The following is a 19,657-nucleotide window of genomic DNA, read 5'->3' as shown; positions in this document are numbered from 1 at the left end:
CAGGAGATGGGTGTCCAGCACAGAGTGGTGCTTCAGAAGACAGCGGTGCTCAGGAGACATTGCTGCTTCGGGAGACCGTAGACGGTTGGATGGCATCACCAATTCAATGGACATGAGTTTGAGTAAGCTCCGGGAGTTGGTGATGGACAGGGAGGCCTGGCGTGACAGTTCCAGGTAAGCTTCCCTCAGGATTTTGAGCACACCTTTCCTTCTTGCAGTCTAGTGTAGTTGACTAGAAGCCTGACGAGAGTCTGTTCCCTGTTGCTTTGTAGGCAGCCCATTTGTCCTCCGAGAGCTGGCGTGTCCTGAGAGTGAGGCTGGGGCTGAGCCCACCGCTGTTCCCAGCCTGAGGGCTCCTTCTGTGAGGCCTGGACTCGGGGTGTTTCTGTCTTGTTGAAGATGACAGTAACCTACCGACACTGATCGCCTTTACCCCTTAGCTTATTTCCCTTTTGCTTTTGCTCTGATGACTTTTCTTCAAGCTGTTCTATCAAAAGTTCACATACATTGAAATGATTTTTAGTTTCCAAGAACTGTTCTTTTACTTAATTTATATTGTAATTGAAGGATAATTGTTTTACACAATTTCGTTCTTTTCTGTCAAACCTCAACATGGATCAGCCGTAGGTCTACACACGTGCCCTCCCTTTTGAACTCCCCTCCCATCTCCTGCCCCATCCCCCTCGCCCAGGTTGGTACAGAGCCCCTGTTTGAGTTCCCATTCCCGTTGGCTCTCTAGTTTACATACGGTGATGGAAGCCTCCATGCTACTCTCGCCGCACGTCTCGCCTTCGCCCCCGCTCTCTCCATGTCCAAAAGTCTGTTCTCCATGTCTGTTTCTCCATTGCTGCCCTGCAAATAAATCCGAGACCTTTGCTTTTTAAAAGACTGCTTGCCTTTGTTACTCTGCTCTTGCTTTAGGGAAGCGGTGTGTCTGTGTCTTTCTGAGGCGCTAGGATGCGTTGCAGCGTTGTCTTCTGCCCTCTGAGCTTTGGGTTCTGTGTCCTCACTAAACCCACAGCACTTCCCTCTCCTTGATTCTGACAGAGAGAACTTCCCTCTTCCACTGCTGACTTTCCTCTTTATTTTGGTTGAGAGGTTATCTGATTCTCTGAGCTCATCTGCTTTCCATGTTAACAGAAATTTATCTGTGTTTTTAGACTTTTATTTTCATGGTGTAAAACAGTTGTCTCTTTTGTCAGAAATTTGGGAGGAGGAGGAGGAGGAGGCTGAGCAGCTCAGTCACCCCCGTAGACCTTTCCCAGCCCCGGTTCTACGGTGTTTCAGAACTTTGATGTTTATTATTATTATTACTTTTAGCTTCCGTAAAATTTCATTCTTTAATTAGATAAATTAAGATTTTTAGTTGGAGTTTTATGTTGGTGACGTTTATTATTCTGAAACAAAGTGGGGCCGCCAATGTCTGTTGCTACCTAGATGTAGACTCTGACATTTTGAATGAGTTTCCAAACAAACTGGCCTGTGCTTTTCACATCTCGTTGAGAAGACAGATGTCCCAGTCTCCAGGAGGCGTCCGTTCTCAGGGGCTGGTGGGTGAGGAAGCACTCCTTCCCCGCCAGCAGTGGCGCTGAGAGCACGAGAAGACTCCAGACACTGGGGCTCAGCCTCTGCCCTCTGCCTCCTGGCATCATTCAGTTCAAAGCAGGAGCACCGGTCAGGGATGGTGGTCATCACCTGCCCTGAGAGGGTCCTCAGACTCACATGGAAGACCCCCACCCCAGCCTGTTAGGAAAGGGGTGAAGCGTCATGATGGTTTTCAGGGGAGAGCGCAGACGAGGAGCCAGAGAGACACGGAGAGCCGGCTGCCAGAGCGGGGCGTAGATGGCCGCAGGCCCAGTCCCTGGGGCTTGTACACCGGGGCGGGGCGCACCACGTCGTTCCCATGAAGGAAGTGAGGGCCAGCCTGGGGCTCGTCCCCCAGCCCTATCTGTCCCCTCCAGTCCAGCCTGTTGCCCACGCCCTTCCCACGTGACCCACTGTCCACCGACCTCCCCACCATCCCCCTGAGGCTCTCTTGGATTTTTTATCATCTGCTCAGCAAATCCATGAACAATGAAGCTCTGGAATGAAATCTCCCTCTCTGTCCACAGATTATGCTTTTCCGGACCTGACTGAGAAGGCGGATCCCACGGACAACACGGGCCAGAGTCAGGAGACACCGAGTCTTGCCTCCCCGCTGCCCGGGGTGGACCTGGTGGGGCCGCCTTGGCACATGGCCCCCGGAGAGGAGGAGGAGCAGCTGCTGCCAGTGACCGGACCCCAGGAGGGCGCCCGAAGGCAGGCCCTGGGCTTCCTGCCGGTGGGCAGCAGCCGGGCCCTGGAGCCCCCTGAGCACCGGCCTGAGGAGTCAGGGGACCAGGCAGCCTCGGGGGGGGAGGCAGGCAGCAGCATGGAGCCCAGCCTGTCCCCGCCTGGGGTCAGCCTGAGTCCGGTGACCCTGAGGGGTCAGGACATGGCTGGCCGCGGGCCGGGGCCCACAGTGCTGCCGGCCGCAGGGCGCAGCAGCGTGTCTGAGGCCCCTCCGGAGCCCAGTGTGGAGGCCGCTGCTGCAGCTGCGGGCTTGGCCGGCTGGCCGGGCGCGGGGCCGTCCCCCGCTTCCTTCCCTCAGACGGTGGCTCCCGGTGGGGCTGAGGGCCCTGGCAGAGACGCCCTGCAGCCCGGAGGCTCGGCCTCTCTCCCGCTGGCCCCCAGAGGCACAGAGCTGACACCTTCTTCTGTGACTCTGGGGCGAGATGACCTCAGGCAGGAGCCCCAGGAAGGGCCAGCCAGGGCAGCTCCGTCCAGAAGGCCCTGGGACTCCACGCAGGTAGAGTGACTGTGCGGGGCGGGGGCGGGCAGGAAGCAGATTCTGGGGGCACTGCTCACGGCCCATCAGTGGCGTCCTCTCCACACTGGCCCGCCTACCCCCAGCCTTCCCCCCTCTCAGTTCAGGGTCCCCCTGCTTGTCACAGCTGCTGGGGGGCACTCCCGCCAGCCCCCTCCCCACCACAGCCCCCCACGTGTGCCGCCACCCTGCCATCCTCCCCACCCCATAAGTCACTCTCACATACCCCCAGCCTGGCCCACCCCGGCCCCAGAAGAAAAGGGGTGGTCCTGGGCGGTCAGCCTGGTGTCCGCCCACAGGTGCACTGTTCGCCCTTCAGAGCATTCCAGTTCCCTCTGCCCTGGAGCCTCTGGGCCCGCGCCTCCTGTCCCGAGAGAGCAGGTTGTGAGCTTTGGCTGGGCCGGGGGCTGTCAGTCGTGGAGGTGACGCAGCTGGTCTGCCCCCCAGCCGTCACAGCCACACTCGGCCTCGCCCTCCTCGCGTCTCCGGGGTTTCCACTCAGACTCCTTCCAGACCCCCTCTGTGTCACTGCACAGGTGATCTGCAAAGACTGGAGCAATCTGGCCGGGAAGAACTACGTCATCCTAAACATGACTGAGAACGTAGAGTGTGTGAGTGCCGGTGGGTGGGCGGCCGGGCCCTGGGGGGGCTGCGGGGGACGAGCTGCTCCCACCAGCGCCTGAGAAGAGGGCTCCCTGGTTTTAAGTCCCCAGGGCTCTTTGTGCCTACCCCCTCTGTTTGTGACTTTGTGCACAGGGTCACGTCCCCGGGGCTCTTTGCGCCTGCCGCCTCTGTCTGTGACTTTGTGCACGGGGTCGTGTCTTTGCAGGTTGCTTCTCCTGCGTGTCGTCAGTTTTCCACCTGCATCCTCTCTCAGGTGTCTGCTGGGGTTAGTTTGGAGCTGTTTTTAGGAGGGCTGGTGCAGCCTGCTGGGGGGCTTCACTGAGCTTCTCCGGAGGGTGGTCTGGCTGCGCCGTTTGATCTGAGAATGTCTTATGTTGGTGTTTTTAGGTCCTTCTTCCTGGGTGAGTAGGATCTTGGAAAGAGGAACTTTGTCCTACCTGACGGTGTGGGGCTGGTCGCCGGTGTTCTGGAGCAGGTGCGAGAGGGCTCTTGTCTGCCAGTCAGGACAGGCGTGCCTGCCGGGCCGTTCACTAGCTGCGCTCATCTGCAGCGTGAGCCTCTCCTGCAGTTGGCTGTGGTCTTGTGCCAGGAGAAGGGATGTTTGTCAGCTCTACAGTGTTGGGCAGGGGGCGGGGGGATCGCCTAGGGATGCAGTGCTTTTCCAGCAGACTCGGAGAGTCGTCTTGTTCCAGCACTGTCCTGGCGCTCCTGTTCTCCCCTTACATCCGCCCCTCCTGTCCTCCCCTGAAGTTCACTGGCGCTCCCGCCCTCCCCTCCCATCGTCCCCGGGAGCTCACCAGTGCTGCACGTCCCGAGCTCGCGGGGAGTGGAAGTGTCCGTGTGACTGCATCTCAGCTCTGCCCGGGCTGGCTCAGGATCTGCTCTCTGGGCTTGCTGAATTGGGAAACCGACCCGCCATCCGCCCACTTCCGGTGCCCAAGCGTGTGGCTTCTGCCTCCTCTGTTGTTTTGTTGTGGCTTTGTCTTTGTGGTTTCAGACCTTAAAACACAACCTTCCTTCTTCTTTAGTGAATTTGGGGCGGGGTGGTGAGAGTACATCACATATTTAATCTGGAAGTGACCAGTGAGATACTCACTTCTTCCCAGCATCTTTATAAACGGGTAGATTTTGACTTCATGGGTGTGCTTTAACCCAGGGCGGTTCTTAATCTCATGCATGCTCAGTCTGTTAACTGGATAAAATGCATGATGCGAGGGCTGTGGGTCGAGTTTATTCAGTGTCTGAGCACGGAGGCCCCGAGGAGCTGCTCGGAGAGGGAGACACTGAGCCGGGATGGCGTGAATTTTGGTGAAGGAGCTGCTTGCAGCCGGGATCTCGGGGGGAGGCTGCCGCTGGCCTTGAGGGTCTTGCAGTTCGTGACTCTGGTGCTTTGCTGCATGTGGGACAGAGCGGGAATCTAGGGCCAGCGACGTTCTTCTTCAGTATGCGTGTTGCCCCTGTGGGGCCCAGGTGTCCAGACACAGCCTGCTTCACCCGGCTCTCCTCTCAGAGGGCTCTTGTAGTCGCGACGCCAGCGGCCAGACTTGATCCTGTGGAGCTGAGTGGCGGGCAGCCTGCTTTGTCCGCACCCGTTTGGCCAGTGAGTGCCTCTCTAAGTCGGCTTCTGAGCCCTTTGACCAGCCTGTGAATGTCTGATAGCCCCGGCTCTCCTCTCTGTGCTGTTTGTTTATCTGATGGTGTCAGCTCAGTGGCGCCGTTGCGTCAGGCAGGCCTGTTGTGGAGCGCGGCCTCCAGCACGCACGGGCTCAGGACTTGTGGTGCACAGGCTTGGCTGCTATGCAGCGTGCACGGTCTTCGTGCCCCCAGCCAGGGCTCAGCGTGTCCCCTGCACTGGAGGGTGGAGTCTCTGCCACTGGACTGCCAGGGAGGCCCTGGTGTCGCTGCTTTCAGTGTAGTGGGTGCTCCAAGCTCTTCTTGTATGTCCCCTTCCTCCGACCCGGAATCGGCGTTCTCCAAGTGGCCTTCTGGCTGTTTATGGATATGTGGGGCCTTGAGACCCAGGAATTGGGGTGTGCATACGTGGATAATGACGTCTAAAGTTAATGTCTCTTTTTCTTCCCAAACAACACAAAGAGATTAAAATGCTTTCTGTTTTCCCTGGTTTTATCTGCTTTGTTGTTCTTCTCATTTAATGTTTGTGTGCAGTTCAGTCACTGTCGTGTCCGACTCTGCGACCCCATGGACTGCAGCACACCAGGCCTCCCCGTCCATCACCAATTCCTGGAGCCTGCTCACACTCATGTCCATCAAGTCAGTGATGCCATCCAGCCATCTCATCCTCTGTCGTCCCCTTCTCCTGCCCTCAATCTTTCCCAGCATCAGGGTCTTTCCCAAGGAGTCAGTTCTTCGCATCAGGTGGCCAAAGGATTGGAGTTTCAGCTTCACCATCAGTCTTTCCAATGAATATTTGGGACTGATCTCCTTCAAAATAGACTGGTTGGATCTCCTTGCAGTCCAAGGGACTCTCAAGAGTCTTCTCCAACACCACAGTTCAAAAGCATCAATTTTTCTGCTCTCAGCTTTCTTTATAGTCCAACTCTCACATCTATACATAACTACTGGAAAAAACCATAGCTTTGACTAGATGGACGTTTGTTGGCAAAGTAATGTCTCTCCTTTTTAATATGCCATCTAGGTTGGTCATAGCTTTTTTTCCAAGGAGCAAGTGTCTGAATTTCATGGCTGCAGTCACCACCTGCAGTGATTTTGGAGCCCAAGAAAATAGTTTCTCACTGTTTCCACTGTTTCCCCATCTATTTGCCATGAAATGATGGGACCAGATGCCATGATCTTAATATTCTGAATGTTGAGTTTTAAGCCAGCTTTTTCACTCTCCTCTTTCACTTTCATCAAGAGACTCCTCAGTTCCTCTTCACTTTCTGCCATAAGAGTGGTGTCATCTGCATATCAGAGGTTATTGGTATGTGTGACATCTACCTAATTAGCCATTATTGTGGGATTTTTTTTATTGTGGTAGAAATCCTAGCATAAAATTTACCATCTTGATCACTTTTGAGTGTACGGTTGTATTAAGTGTGTTCACATTATTGTGCAGCAGAGCTCCAGGACTTTTCCGTCTTGCAAAACTGAAACCACCCCCATTAACAGCTCCGTCTCCCCCCCAGCTCCCCTTCTGCTTCCGGTCTCTGAACCTGGCTGCTCGGGGCCCTGTGTGTTAGTGGGTCGCACACGATCTGCTTTTGCTGTGACTTGGCTTGTTTCACTGAGTGTCACGTCCTCAAGGTTTATGCTGGGTGTAGCAGGTGTCAGAACAGCCTTCCTGTCTAAGGCTGAGCAGTATTCCAGTGTGCGGAAGGACCACGTTTTGCTATTGTTCACTTGTTGACAGGCGTGTTTCCGCTGTTGTGGAGAATGCTGCTGTGAATGCTGTGGTGTGCACATGCCTTCCCAGACCCCTTTTTGAATTGTGTTGGTGTGCGCAGAAGGGGCTTGCAGGCCACCTGGTGATTTTATCTGTAACTTTTGGAGGAGCTGCCACACAGTTTCGTTCCGCAGCCACACCATTTTCCATCGCCCCAGGCACCGTGAGGAGTTGTGTGTGGACGCAGGGCCCGGGCACTGGCTGGGGTGCTGCTGTGGCCGTTGGGGAAGGTCCCCTGCCCGGGGAGGGCTTGGCAGGGAAGACCGGGTACGCCTGCGCCTGCTTGGGGGCATCCTCACGCCTCAGGCTGTGGGGACAGCCGGGGAGGGCGGCTGTCGGTCAGGAGAGACCAGCACAGCCTGAGGGCCACACCGCCTTCCAGACTGTTCCTCAGGGAGCCTCCTTGTGGACTTGTGATACCATGAATCAACCCTGCGTGCTTCTGAATGTGACAGAGGGGGGCTCCTCGAGTGTGGTGTTCTGTTCTAGCTTCTTGCACTTCAGCTCCTGCTTTCGGGAGCTTCTGTGTCCTTGCGCGCGTGCGTTCACGCTCGTCTTCTGTCTGTCCTTCTGGCTGGTGGCGGGCCTTTGAGGAGCTTCATTCCCAGGCTGCTGTGGGTCTGCTGCTCTGGAGGCTCTGGGGTCTGCACGTTGGCGGGCGGGCACCGGGCACATTCTGATGGGCGCCGCAGGTCACCTTGGCCAGGTGCTGCCCAGCAGCTTCCCACGGTGGCCCAGCAGTGTGCTCCTCCGCGGCAGCGCCTGGCGCTCGGGGGCTGCTGGCTGTCTGCGTTGTTTCCCAGTTTAACCATTTCGCAGGCCTCACTTTGTGGGTTATTTTGCATTTCTCTGATGATCAGTGAGATTGAACGACTTGCCGTACGTGTTTGAGCCTCTTTTCTGTGAAGTACCTCATCAGATCTTTTGCTCACCTGGCGGCCGGGCTAGCTGACTTTGTCTATCGATGTCTGTAAATCACTTATGCATCGTGGATGTGAAGCCCCCGTTCTGTGTATGTTGTGCGAACGTCTCCTGCTCCGCGGGCTGCCTTTTGACCCTCTTGATAGAACCCTCTGATAAGTGGAAGACCTTTTTTTTTAACTTCACCATAAAATAGTCCAACTTACCAATTTTTTTTCTTCATGGTTAGGAGTTTTGGGTCCAATTTAGAAATCTTTGCCCACTCCAAGGCCATGCTTGCTTCTGAAAGCTTTCCATGTAAAATGCACCTGAAATGGACTTTGGTGTGGGTATGAAGTATGAGTCCAGGCATGGTTTTCTTTTCTTTTGGGACATCCAGTTGTCCCCGCACTTGTGGTTGAAAAAGTAATTTTAACCCTCACAGAAAGTCTGCGGTTTTAGGACCAGTGCCCACATTCTCAGATGGGAAACCGAGGCTCAGAGAGGAACAGTATTTTGCTAAACGTCACAGAGCTGACAAGTGGCAGAACCGAGATGTGAACCGACACAGGATTCCAAAGCCAGTGCTTTCCCCTCAGTTCCCGTCTACAGAATGCATGGTGTGAAGTTAGGCTGAGCTAGCCGGCCTCCTCGCAGGTGACCCTGTGGCTCTCGGGCTTGAGCCAGCCAGACGTGTGGGCCCCAAACATGTGAGGTGTGCTCAGGCGGTGTGTGACCCTCACCCACGAGGGGGCCCAGAACACGCGCCCCACTCGGGCCCCGTGCACACACGCCCACGAGCGCGTGTGCACGCACACACCGATGGTGGCAGCCGTTCCAGGGGCTGGGGCTTCCCTCTGGCTCACTCAGGCATCTCCAGGCACCAGCCTCTCGCGAGCGCGGAGCTGAACCGGCTCCTGTGAGGCTGCGAGTCTGAGGCTGGTAGGAGCCGTGCCTGGACGTGCCGTGACAGCAGGACGCACGTCATTCTGAGGGTGTGACAGCCTCGCTGCTTAGCCTGGGCTCCAGCAGAAAGGTCGGGGCCCACACGGGTGGCAGCTCCGAGGCTGGGCGCTCAAGAGAGGCAGGAGCCGGGGGTGGCAACTGCCCGTGTCCGAGAGGGGAGGTGCTGCTGGGGGGCACCACCAGGCCTGGCGAGGGTCTCTCCCAGGCGGCCCCATGGGGACAGTGACCGGCTGGGAGTCAGGAGCGAGGCCTCCTGCGCGTGCTGAGTTCCTGTTTGCCGCCAGCCGCTTGGTCTTAAGTTGTGTAATTCCCTGTGCACAAGGGGAAGGAGACCTAAGCAGGAAGGAGTGTCAGGTGGGAAGGGGGTCTCCCCGCCCCCAGCCAGGGCCCGAGCGCTCTGGAGCCTCTGCTGGTCCTCCTGCTCCCGCTGCAGCCCGCCAGGGCACAGACGTCCTCCCTGACTCCCTGACTTGGGGCCCTGTCTCTGCAGTGAAAGGCGAGGGCCAGCCTGGGCCGGCCGCCTGCCCCCTCTCCTCCAGCTTGTCCCAGCTCTCTGTCACCTGCCGCATGTGGCCCCTCGGGCCCTGTGTGGGTGCGTCTGTCCCCCCAGCTCACCTGCGAGTAGCCCTGGGCAGGCCCTGTGCTCGCCCTCCTGGGGGCGAAGGCCAAGGCAGGACTAGGTGGACTCGGGTCTTGCACCCCCCGCCGTCCCCCATGGTCCCCGGGGCTCCCGGAGCAGCCCCTCTGGGCAGCCCCCACGGCCCTTCCCAGGTGGGAGGGGCTCGGGGGCGCTGCCCCCAGCAAGTGAGACTTCTCTCCGCCCTCAGGAGGTGTTCCGGCGGCACCGGGGGCTGCAGCTCCTGGCCCTAGTGGAGGGCGTGCTGCCCCGGCACGGCCGCGGCCGCCACGGCGCCTGGCACATCTCCCTGAGCAAGCCCAGTGAGAAGGAGCAGCACCTGCTGATGGCGCTGGTGGGCGAGCAGGGTGAGTGGGGCGAGGCTCGGGGCTCTGCAGGGCCTACCTCGTGGGTCATGGAGAGGTGGGGGGGGCGGGGGGGGCAGAATCGGTCGGGAGGACTGCAGGCCTATGTGCCTCGTAGGGGGGAGGGGCTGCGGGGGCGCAGGCGGGGGTCTGAGGGTCAGGGGTTGAGCGCCTCATGGCTACCGCTGTGCTGACGGTGCCCTCTGCACAGGCGTGGTGCCCACGCAAGACGTGCTGTCCATGCTGGGCGACATCCGCAGGAGCCTGGAGGAGGTAAGAGCGCGGGGTGGTGGAGGCATGGCTGGGCGCGGCCTGATCCAGCCCCTGAGGGGCATGGAGCCACCCGCAGCCGCCTTGTGAGCCCCGTGAGACGGCAGGTGCGGACCCAAGCCACGGAGCGGGGTGGTCAGAAGAGGGCACGGAGCGGAGGGAGCCTCGGGGGTCTGGGAGGGTGGGTGGCATTCCCTGGGTGAGCAATGGAGAAGCACCGTGTCTACTCAAGGAATCCTGCAGAGCCTGGTGGGCGAGGGAACACCGCACGTTCCCAGAGTTTGGGAGGCCCACCACGCGCTCCTGGGGACCTGGGCTGAGGGGACAGGCTGGCAGACCCCTCCCCGCGCCACCCCCCCCCCCCACCAGATGCACCGTTACTCACCTCCCCCCTTGAGGACAGCCCGTGTCCTCCAGGCCCTGTCCACTCACTGGCATCCAGGCCCTTATCAATCCCCTTCATGCCCACGGGCCTGGAGTGTCCACGGCAGAGCTGAGGTACGCGTGCCATGGGCCCCCCTCCTATCTCCTGCGTGCCAGGCCGAGAAGGGCGGGGCCAGGGAGGCTCCGTCTTGGTGTGGGGCTTCTCGATAAGTGCATGGAGTGCTGAGGGCCAGACTGGGTTCTCGCTCGGGCTCATTGCCAACCGGGGCTGTGAGCAGGGAAGAAGCCCTGTTGAGTCCTGCTGGTGCCCGTCTAGATGAAAGCAGAGAGGAGATGCCCCCACCCAAGGCACGGCCCAGACGTCCCATGAGACACCATGTCTGCACCACCTGGGGGCGGGGCTGGCTGTGAGCTGTGGGGTTCATGACAGGGCGGGGCTGGTGGGCTGCGCCTTGAGTACAGGCCCTCCTGCCTCTTCCCACCCAGGGGTCTGGGTCTTCTGGCTTTACCAGACGCTTCATTCAGATGGATTTGGCAGAAAGGCACACGGGGGCTTTACTGTTGTTTTAGCAAAGAGTACCTCTTTAAAATACGCCTGTGCTGTTTCTCTGCCCCACCGGTCTCAGTGGCCATGCTTGCGGTCTCAAGGTTGATGCCTGTGTGCCGGATCTAGAGCTGCGGCACGACGGGGTTTAGTTCCCTGACCGGGGTGGAACCCGGGCCTCCTGCATCGGGAGTGCTGAGTCTTAGCCACTGGACCGCCAGGAAGGTCCCTGGGCTGGGTCTTTGGAAATACACAAGTGGGCAGATTTTTGCGTGTGCATTGGTGGTGAATCCAGCAGGAAAAACTGAATCTTGGTAACGTAAAAAGTGGAAGAGCACTGGAAATGCACAGATCATTCACAGGAAGAGGAGCTGATTCCTGGCCTTGGAAAGGAGGTCTGCAGCAGAAAGTGGCCCCCCGGGTCTCTGCTCTGCAGGTGGCACCCCTGCCCGCCCCGGCACCTGTCATTTGGGGATGGCACCTCACTTTCTCTGCTCCCGGGGCCTGAGACGCTGACTGGAGAGAGTCTGCCCAGCCCAGGGGGTAGGGGGGTGGGGCACAGCAGCCGCTTGGCCAGGGCCGGCTGCCCCCCCGAGACAGCCCACAGTGTGGGAGTGCTGGGCAGCTCAGTGACACTGGTGGCCATCCCAGCAGGAATAGGAGGCTGGGGGCAGCCTGGGACGTGGACACCCACCCTCAGGTGGGAACTGAGTTTGCGGAGCCTGGTGGGGCAGGTGTGCAGTGGATAAAGTGCGGAGGCCCCCAGCTGCCCTGTCTGCACCCACGTGGGTGGGGCAGTGTGGTCTGTGACAGCCAGTTCATGGCGGCCTCTGGGGATTGGGCACCCCCAGGTGGGCGTGGGGCTGGACATCAACCACAGTTGCGTCAGAGCCACTGCAGGCCTGCTAGAGGAGGCTGGGGCCCTCCGGCTAGGGTGCTGGGCTCAGGCAGGGTCCTCTCCCAGCACAGGTATCAGGCCTGTTCCCATCCCTGAGCCCCAGCCCCATAGGCCCTGGGGGAGCCCGGCACCCCAAGGCCCCAGCTAAGGAACCGGGCCCCTCCCCCCACCCCCAGATTGGCATCCAGAACTACTCCACCACCAGCAGCTGCCAGGCCCGGGCCAGCCAGGTGCGCAGCGACTACGGGACGCTCTTTGTGGTGCTGGTGGTCATCGGCGCCCTCTGCGTGGTCATCATCGTGCTCGGCCTTCTCTATAACTGCTGGCAGCGCCGGCTGCCCAAGCTCAAACACGTGGTGAGCCGGCCTGTGTGGGCGGGACGGGGCCCGGGGCTGCTCTGAGGTGCCCGCAGGTCGGCCATCTGAGGCTGTGTTCTCGGGCTGGGAGGGGGTGACTGCAGTGAAGCGCTTGTGCAGAGGAAGGCACCAGCCTCCCTCAGGCGCTGGAGGTGCAGGGTGTGGGCTTTGGGCCGCAGCCCCAGGAGGAGCCCCTTTAGAAGGCGTGGGTGGTGAGAAAGGGGTCCGCTGGTGTCCGGGGGTGGGGCCCTGGCTGCTGGGTGGGAGGCTCAGTGGTCATCTGAAAGGGTTAGAGCTGGGGAAGCCGCGGACCAGGGCCTTGCGTCATCAGGGTCCGCGGGGTCAGGGCCGGCAAAGGGCCGGGGTGGGGGCGCGGGGTCCGGCGCGCTCGCCCAGCGGCCCGTCCCGCCGCAGTCGCACGGCGAGGAGCTGCGCTTCGTGGAGAACGGCTGCCACGACAACCCCACGCTGGACGTGGCCAGCGACAGCCAGTCGGAGATGCAAGAGAAGCAGCCCAGCCTGAACGGCGGCGGCGCCGTCAACGGCCCGGGGGGCTGGAGCGCGCTCATGGGGGGCAAGCGCGACCCCGAGGACTCGGATGTGTTCGAGGAGGACACGCACCTGTGAGGGGCTGTGCCCCGCCCGGCCCTCGGCGCAGGGCCCCCCGCTTTTCCTGACTCAGGACGCACCTCGGCCCCGCCCCCGCCCCCGCCCGACTTCCCTCGAGGCCGCCCCGGGACCCCATTAAAGCCGTCCGGAGAGCACGCCGGCCCGCGTCCCCTGCGCGACTCGTTCTTGTGCTGGGCGGGGGTGAAGGGGCAGGTGGGCTGCGGGCGGGGCGCCGCCTCCCCCCTCGCCCGCCTCCTGCCCTCTCGGCCCTCCCCTCCTCTCGGTCCTCCGGTCGCCAGGCGCCGCTAGGGAGCGGGCGGGGCGGGCGGCGCGTGTTTATATCCGGAGGGCGGGGCGGGCGGGGCGTGTTGATATCCGGCGGGCGCTGCCGCCCGAGGTGGCTCGGCGTCTGGGCGTCTGTGCCATGGATACCTGCGATCTGTTCTCCAGCTGCAGGAAGGGGGACGTGGGCCGAGTGCGGTGAGGACGCGTGGTCCCCGGGAGGGCGCGGGGGCGGTCCGCGGAGCGCCCGCTGGGGGTTGGGGGAGGGCACGGGCCGGCCCAGGCGTGGATCCCCGCCCCCAGCCGGCGCCCGGGCTCCAAAGCAGGGCCCTTCTGGTCGAGGAATTCCTCCGAGCGGGGACGCGGGTGCTGGCGTGAGTTGTCCCGGGGTTCCGGTGGGCTTAGGGTTAGGACTGTGACGCGGACGCCCGGAGGAGGAGCAGAGGGTGGAGAGAAGGGAAGGGCCCGGCGGTCAGACCCTGGGGGCGGGCCTGGGACCCCCGACGGGGCTACTCTGATGAGCCACGGACCGGTGCTGGGAACGTCTGGGGCCGGAGTCAGGCTCCGGTTGTCGGAGAGCCTGGGCGCTGCCATCGCCGTCACCGCGGCCGCGCCGGAGGGGGTGCGGCTTGTTTGGGAGGTGAGGCGCTTAGTGTTTCCCTTCTCCGTCCTCCCCTGGAGCCCTCCCCGGGGCTAGTCCCGACTTGCGAGTCCTGCTGTCTCGCTGGGCTCCTCCCCAGGTCGAGTGCCACTTGGGGTTTACTTGGTAGCCTCCAAAACCTGGTGCTCTTCAGAACACGCTGGGTCCCTCCCACCTGGGCATCCTCAGTGGCCCTCCCTACCCCCGCCCGCCGCCCACCTTCTGGAGTCTGTCGCTTCAGTCCCACGCCTCCGGGACCCTGCAGGCCTCCCGCTGGGCGGCCCCTCCCAGCGCTGTCAGCCGGCGCTCAGCCTCTTCCGCGCTGAGGCCCCTGAGGCCTACGCTCCCACGCCCACACCCTGACCTGGCTGCTTGGTCTTCAGCGCCCGTCCTGCTCGGTCTCTGCCTCACCTGCCCTCACCGGGGAGGCTTCCCTCCTTCCCCTCCCGCGGGTGTTCTCTAACCCCCGTCCCCCGGCCCAGGTACCTGCTGGAGCAGCGAGACGTGGAGGTGAACGTGCGCGACAAGTGGGACAGCACCCCCCTGTGAGCGCCGGGCCTGGGGGGCGGGCGGGGGGGCGGGCGGCGGGCGGGCCTGACGGCGCCCTCCCCCATCCCCTCAGGTACTATGCCTGCCTCTGTGGACACGAGGAGCTGGTGCTCTATCTGCTGGCCCACGGTGAGTGCAGGGTGGGCACGTTCCTGCACCCCTCGGGGTGCTCTCAGAACCGGTCTCCGGGGCCCAGCTCAGCATCTGCCCAGAGCCCGGGAGGCCAGTCTGACCGGTGTGAAGTCCCGCAGGGCCTCCCAGCCGCGTCTCCCGCGAGCTGGAGAACCTGGCCGTGCCCGAGCTGCCCCGTGAAGTGTGCCCCTCCACCCCCGCAGGTACCACTGCTTTTCCTCGGGGCCTGGCCACGTGCCGTTCCCTCTGCTCTGCTGGCTCTTTCCCAGGGGTTCGCTTAGTTCAGATCCCTGCTCCTCGTCTGCCCCGGTGTCTCCATGGCCACCCCTGTGGCAGCTGCACCACAGCCAGCCTTCACCTTCTTCGTTTTCTTCAGAGCCCCTGACCTCACTTGCTAGCCTGTGTGTGTGCTTCTGCCCCTGGAAGCCCCGTTTTCTGCGGGCAGGGGACCTTCTGTCTGGGGTGTGTCCCCGGGGCCCAGCATAGGCCAGGCCGGCCTCCAGGGTGTCTGTGCTCGGTGGCGTGCGCCCGGGGCCTGGCGGGGAGGGTGCTGGGGGCAGGGCAGTCCCGGGGCCGTGTGTGTGTCTGTGTGTGGTGGAGTGAGCAGCTCCCCGTCCCCGGCCATGGCAGGCAGCCCCAGGCCCCGCTGACGGGCAGCTCTGCCGCCCTCAGGAGCCCGCTGCGAGGCCAACACCTTCGATGGTGAGCGCTGCCTCTACGGCGCGCAGAGCGACGCCATCCGCCGGGCGCTGCGTGACTACAGACAGGTGACGGCCTCCTTCTGGCGGCGGGACCTCTACTACAGTTTCCTGCTGCGGTGAGCCGGCCTGCCGGGGCCTGCCGGGGCGGGCTGTCCGCTGCGCGGGACTCTGAGCACACCACTGGCCCCGCCCACAGGCTCCTGGAGCAGGGTCTCCACAGCGACGTGGTCTTCGTGGTGCACGGCAGGGCCTTCCGGGCGCACCGCGGCGTGCTGGGCGCGCGCAGCACCTATTTCGCCCACATGCTCGACACCAAGTGGAAGGGCAGGAGCGCCGTGGTCCTCAGGCACCCCCTGGTGCGTCAGCGGGCGCGAGGGGAGGCGCGCCTGGCGTGGCCGTCCCTGACCCTGTCTCTGCCCACAGATCAACCCCGTGGCTTTTGGGGCGCTGTTGCAGTACCTGTACACAGGTGAGCCGTGCTTGGTGGGCAGGGGCTAGGGCACCAGACGTGGCCTTGGGGCCACCGTTTCCCTCTGGGTTCGTCCGCTGCGGTGGGATGGCCCAGTTGCCTCCTCGGTCAGCTCGTCCACCCACGGTCTGAGGCCCTCTCGCTGTCCTGGGGCCTGAGAGGTCGGACGGCAGCCCTGTAGCCAGTGGTTGGGCAGATGGACCACCCACCTGGGGGTTTGGGGGGCAGCCACGGCTTCCTCAGTCCGCGAGTCTCCCCCTGCACTGCCCCCACACCCAGGCTGCCTGGACGTCGGCGTGGAGCACGTCAGCGACTGCGAGCGCCTGGCCCGGCAGTGCCAGCTATGGGGCCTGCTCGGCGGCCTGGAGGCCAAACGTGAGTGGGGCCGTCCCGCCCTCAGGCCCTGGGCTCGGGCGGGCACCTGTGGGCCGCCTACCCCATGAACCCGCGCTCTTCCCCGCAGAGGCGTCTAAGCCGGGCGTGTGCATGAAGGTGCTGACCATCGAGCCCCCCCAGGCGGACCTGCAGCTGCGGGAGGACCTGGCCCTACTGGCTGACTGCGCCCTGCCCCCTGAGCTCCGGGTAAGGTCCCGCCCTGGGCTGCGGCTTAAACCCAGAGCCTGGCGCTCTTGTGTCTAACTGACCCTGGAGCAGCGTCACATTCCAGGGTGAGCTAGGAGGGGCCCGGCCTGGCGCTCTCCCTCCTGCCTGCCCTGAGGCTGCCCCGCCTCCCCCCAGGGTGATCTCGGGGAGCTGCCCTTCCCCTGCGATGGCCTCAGCAGCTGCCCTGACGTCTGTTTCCGTGTGGGCGGTTACGACTTCCTCTGTCACAAGGTACGCGGCTTCTCCCGCAGACACCCGCCCAGCCCTGCTCCCGGGGCAGCCCCTCCTGAGCCCAGCCTCCCGCAGGCCTTCTTCTGTGGCCGCAGCGAGTACTTCCGGGCCCTGCTGGACGACCACTTCCAGGAGAGTGAGCAGCTGGAGGCCTCGGGCGGCCTCCCGGCCGTCACCCTGCACAGCGTCTCGCCCGAGGTCTTCACGCATGTACTGTACTACGTGTACAGCGACCACACCGAGGTGCGTCACACATCCGACCGGCGAGGGGAGTGTGCGCCGTGTGGACTGCTCCTCCAGCCAGAGCACGCCGGGGACCCCAGGATGCCTTCAGCTACCCCAAAGGCAGCCGGCGTGTGTGCAGTCACCGTCATAGAGACCCCAAGAAACAGCAGCTGAGGAGGAGGGCTTCTCCTTCTCTGCGGTGATGCTCAGGGCAGGGACAGCACCCCACTGGGAGGGCTCAGTGGTGGACAGCACCCTCCGTAGGCTCCCGTCACGCCATTCCTGGACAAGGGGACGCCCAAGCAGGGGCCTGCCCAGCAACAGCAGGCGCGGGTCTCAGGGCCGAGCCAGCCTGCGCTGTGAGCCCCAGGGACCCCGTCTTCAGTCTCTAGGTACCCTCCCTCACTCTCTGTCCTTGCAGCTGCCACCCGAGTTGGCCTACGACGTGCTGAGCGTGGCCGACATGTACCTGCTGCCAGGCCTGAAGCAGCTGTGTGGCCGCAGCTTAGCCCAGCTGCTGGACGAGGACAGCGTGGTGGGGGTGTGGCGTGTGGCCAAGCTGTTTGGCCTGGCGCGCCTGGAGGACCAGTGTACCAAGTACATGGCCAGGGTCATTGAGAAGGTGAGTGTGGGCCCCGGGCGGCCGGGCCTGGGCGGAGGACAGACCCTGATCCGGCCTGTCCACAGCTGGTGCAGCAGGAGGACTTTGTGGAGGCCGTGCGGGAGGAGGCCGCGGCTGTGGCCAGCCGGCAGGAGACGGACTCCATCCCGCTGGTGGATGACATCCGATTCCACATGGGCAGCCTGGTGCAGACCTGCCACGCCATGGAGCAGGCCGCGCAGCGCCTGCGGGTGCTGGAGGAGCTGCTGGTGTCCATTGGCCTGGACTGCTGACCACCGCACACGGGGCCATCAGGGAGCCGGGGGCATCCCTGTGGCTGCAGAGGCTCCCTCCTCTCTGCCTGGGGCCCCGGGATGCTCGCCTGGGGCCCCGGGATGCTCGCCTGGGGATGAGGTCTTTCTCAGCACAAACCAGCCCCCGAGCTCCGGGGCTGGGCACCACTCAGGGCATCCTGGAGTGAGGGTCTCTGAGGGCCTCACTCCATCCCCCGCCCCTCCTGCCATGTCTCCCTGGGGGAGCTGGCTTCTTTGCACAGAGCTGCCATGAGGGGGCCAGAATGTCAGTGTGGCAATAAAGCTTGACTTCACTGTGGGAGCCTGTGTGCCAGGACTGGTTAGGGAGCCTCATTGACAAGAGATGGTGTTGGCTGGGGCCCTGAGACCTGCCTGCCGGGACCGGCCCTCTGCCAGCCAGGCTCCTCTTGCTGAGGTCAGCCTGTCCCCCACCCTTGGGGGCCAGGGCAGATTTGGAGGAGCCAGCAGTTGCTTCCCTGGCGACAAGGGGAGCCATCTGCGATCTGGTGCGCGCTTAGTGAGCCCCGCTGTTCTTACTGCTGTGGGGCTGAGGACAGAAGCCACTGTCTGTCTGACGTCAGCCTGGAGCCCAGCTCCCCATGACTGCTTCTAAGCGAACGGTCGAATCAGTGTTTAGACATGTTACTGGGAAAAATGATCCGTGCGTTCTGTCCCAAGCCTGGACCCCAGCAGTGTTCACATTTGGGGAAGTAGGCCAACCACCAAGAAAAGACGCAGTGACGGGGGAGCAGCTGTCGGTAACGCGGGGTGTGCCCCGAGGAGACGGCCTGACGGCGCAGCACGGGCCACAGGCAGGGATGCTGCTCAATCATCCCAGGGGGCCCTGAGCACAGCCATGGCCTATATTCCTGTGAGAATTGTCGGCATTTGGGTCGCTAATGACGTTAAAATATCGCTTATCTTGATTACCCAGGTTTTCGGTGCTCAAGTTTGTGCCCAAGGCAGGTGCTTCACTTGCCTCACCCTACTAGTTCTGGCCCTAACCCCAAAATAGTTCTTACTCCTCCTGTAGTAGCCTTCTCACCTGCAGGAATGAAGGCTTTGGGTGTGTGCTTTGTTCCACCTGGAAAACTGCCTAGCCTTCAGGGCCCCGTCTCCCTGCAGCAGGCTGAGGAGGGGCTGGGGGCGGCAGAAAGCTGGGCGTGCGGTCCCAGGGCTGGGGGCCGCCTGCCTTCCCGGAGCACAAGTTCTGAAGTTAGCAGCAGCTGTCACCTGGTAAGGTCTGAACCGCTGCCTCAGGTGGGGATGAAGGGAGAAGCTTCTGGAAGCCTGGCTGCGAGTCCCATTGGCGACCCGTGCCACGACAGCTGGGCCCTGGGCTGGAGCCGCAGCGCCCGTCCTTACGGTGTGTGCGGGGCGGCGCTGCCAGCCCCCAACGCTGGTGTGCGTCCCAGGGTCCTGAGGGGCCCCTGCAGTAGTGGGGTCCACCCACTGAGGCTCACTGTGCCCTTGCCGTCTGGGGGGGCGGGGCGGGGCGGTGTGGCGCCACCAGCCCCCGACGCTGGTATGCATCCCAAGGGTCCCCGGGACCCGTGGGCTCAGCCCACAGCTTCGCGGGAACTCTTCCTGAAGGCGGAACATGCGCAGCTGGGCACGTGGCGCAGCCCTCTCCACCTGTGGGGTCTCGGACCCTTGTGTGCTCTCCCCGAGCCCTCTCAGTCAACGCAGCAGCTGCCAGTCGGGCTCTGAGGGTCTCTCCTGGCACCTCAGCCCCTGTCGGGACCCTGCCTCGCCCCCCGCCTGCTCACCTGTGTGTCGGCCTCTGCGGGTGGACACGGCCCGGGTTTCCGTCCCGCAGAGCCTCAGGTGCACACCTGGCTCCTCCCCCAGCTCCCCTGCCCTCAGCTGCGGCCAGGCCCGCAAAGGACGGCTCTGATTTAGAGCCCGCAAAGCCCTCTTTCCTCTCCGCCCTCCCTGCCGCCCGGGAGGAGTACGCCCTGGCAGGAGCAGGAGCTGGCACGTTGGTCCACGGGCAGGAAGCCCTGTGCTTCAGGCAGGGCCGTGAGGGCACGGGAGACAGGTGCGGCTGCCCCCGCCCTCCCGTCCCCCCAGCCTGCCCCGTCGGGGGCTGTGTCTGCCAGGGCCGTGGGCGCCGCCCAGCGGCTGGTC

General features: G+C 62.8%; 2 protein-coding genes across 9 annotated transcripts in view; both read left to right on the top strand.

The window, feature by feature from the left end:
• The window catches only part of PODXL2 (podocalyxin like 2), a 49,189-nt gene extending 36,239 nt beyond the window's left edge, over window positions 1–12,950 (top strand). For both annotated transcript variants that reach the window (XM_070777027.1, XM_070777029.1), the window contains 6 exons: window positions 2,112–2,827; window positions 3,382–3,456; window positions 9,566–9,722; window positions 9,931–9,992; window positions 11,992–12,171; window positions 12,586–12,950. In XM_070777027.1, the coding sequence (XP_070633128.1) occupies window positions 2,112–2,827; window positions 3,382–3,456; window positions 9,566–9,722; window positions 9,931–9,992; window positions 11,992–12,171; window positions 12,586–12,798 (1,403 nt within the window). In that variant the 3' untranslated portion in view covers window positions 12,799–12,950. The remainder of the gene's footprint in view (window positions 1–2,111; window positions 2,828–3,381; window positions 3,457–9,565; window positions 9,723–9,930; window positions 9,993–11,991; window positions 12,172–12,585) is intronic.
• Window positions 12,951–13,139: 189 nt separating this feature from the next.
• ABTB1 (ankyrin repeat and BTB domain containing 1) lies at window positions 13,140–17,828 on the top strand. Of its 7 annotated transcripts, none has more exons than XM_019984827.2 (13): window positions 13,140–13,260; window positions 14,185–14,247; window positions 14,325–14,380; window positions 14,503–14,586; window positions 15,056–15,200; window positions 15,281–15,440; window positions 15,508–15,553; window positions 15,833–15,928; window positions 16,017–16,135; window positions 16,292–16,387; window positions 16,463–16,630; window positions 17,034–17,234; window positions 17,300–17,828. In XM_019984827.2, exons 1-13 carry the CDS (start codon window positions 13,205–13,207, stop codon window positions 17,504–17,506), a joined length of 1,497 nt encoding a protein of 498 aa, XP_019840386.2. In that variant the 5' UTR covers window positions 13,140–13,204; the 3' UTR covers window positions 17,507–17,828. The 7 variants fall into 7 exon arrangements, with proteins under 7 accessions (XP_019840386.2, XP_019840387.2, XP_070633131.1 ...); XM_019984829.2 differs by lacking the exon at window positions 13,140–13,260 and adding an exon at window positions 13,267–13,702 and having other exon boundaries at window positions 15,056–15,150; XM_019984833.2 differs by lacking the exon at window positions 13,140–13,260 and adding an exon at window positions 13,587–13,702.
• Window positions 17,829–19,657: the final 1,829 nt, after the last annotated feature.

Source organism: Bos indicus, chromosome 22, assembly GCF_029378745.1.
Source record: "Bos indicus isolate NIAB-ARS_2022 breed Sahiwal x Tharparkar chromosome 22, NIAB-ARS_B.indTharparkar_mat_pri_1.0, whole genome shotgun sequence".
NCBI lineage: Eukaryota > Metazoa > Chordata > Mammalia > Artiodactyla > Bovidae > Bos > Bos indicus.
Note: the sequence above shows the minus strand (reverse complement) of the source record. Positions and strands in the feature narration are given on the sequence as shown.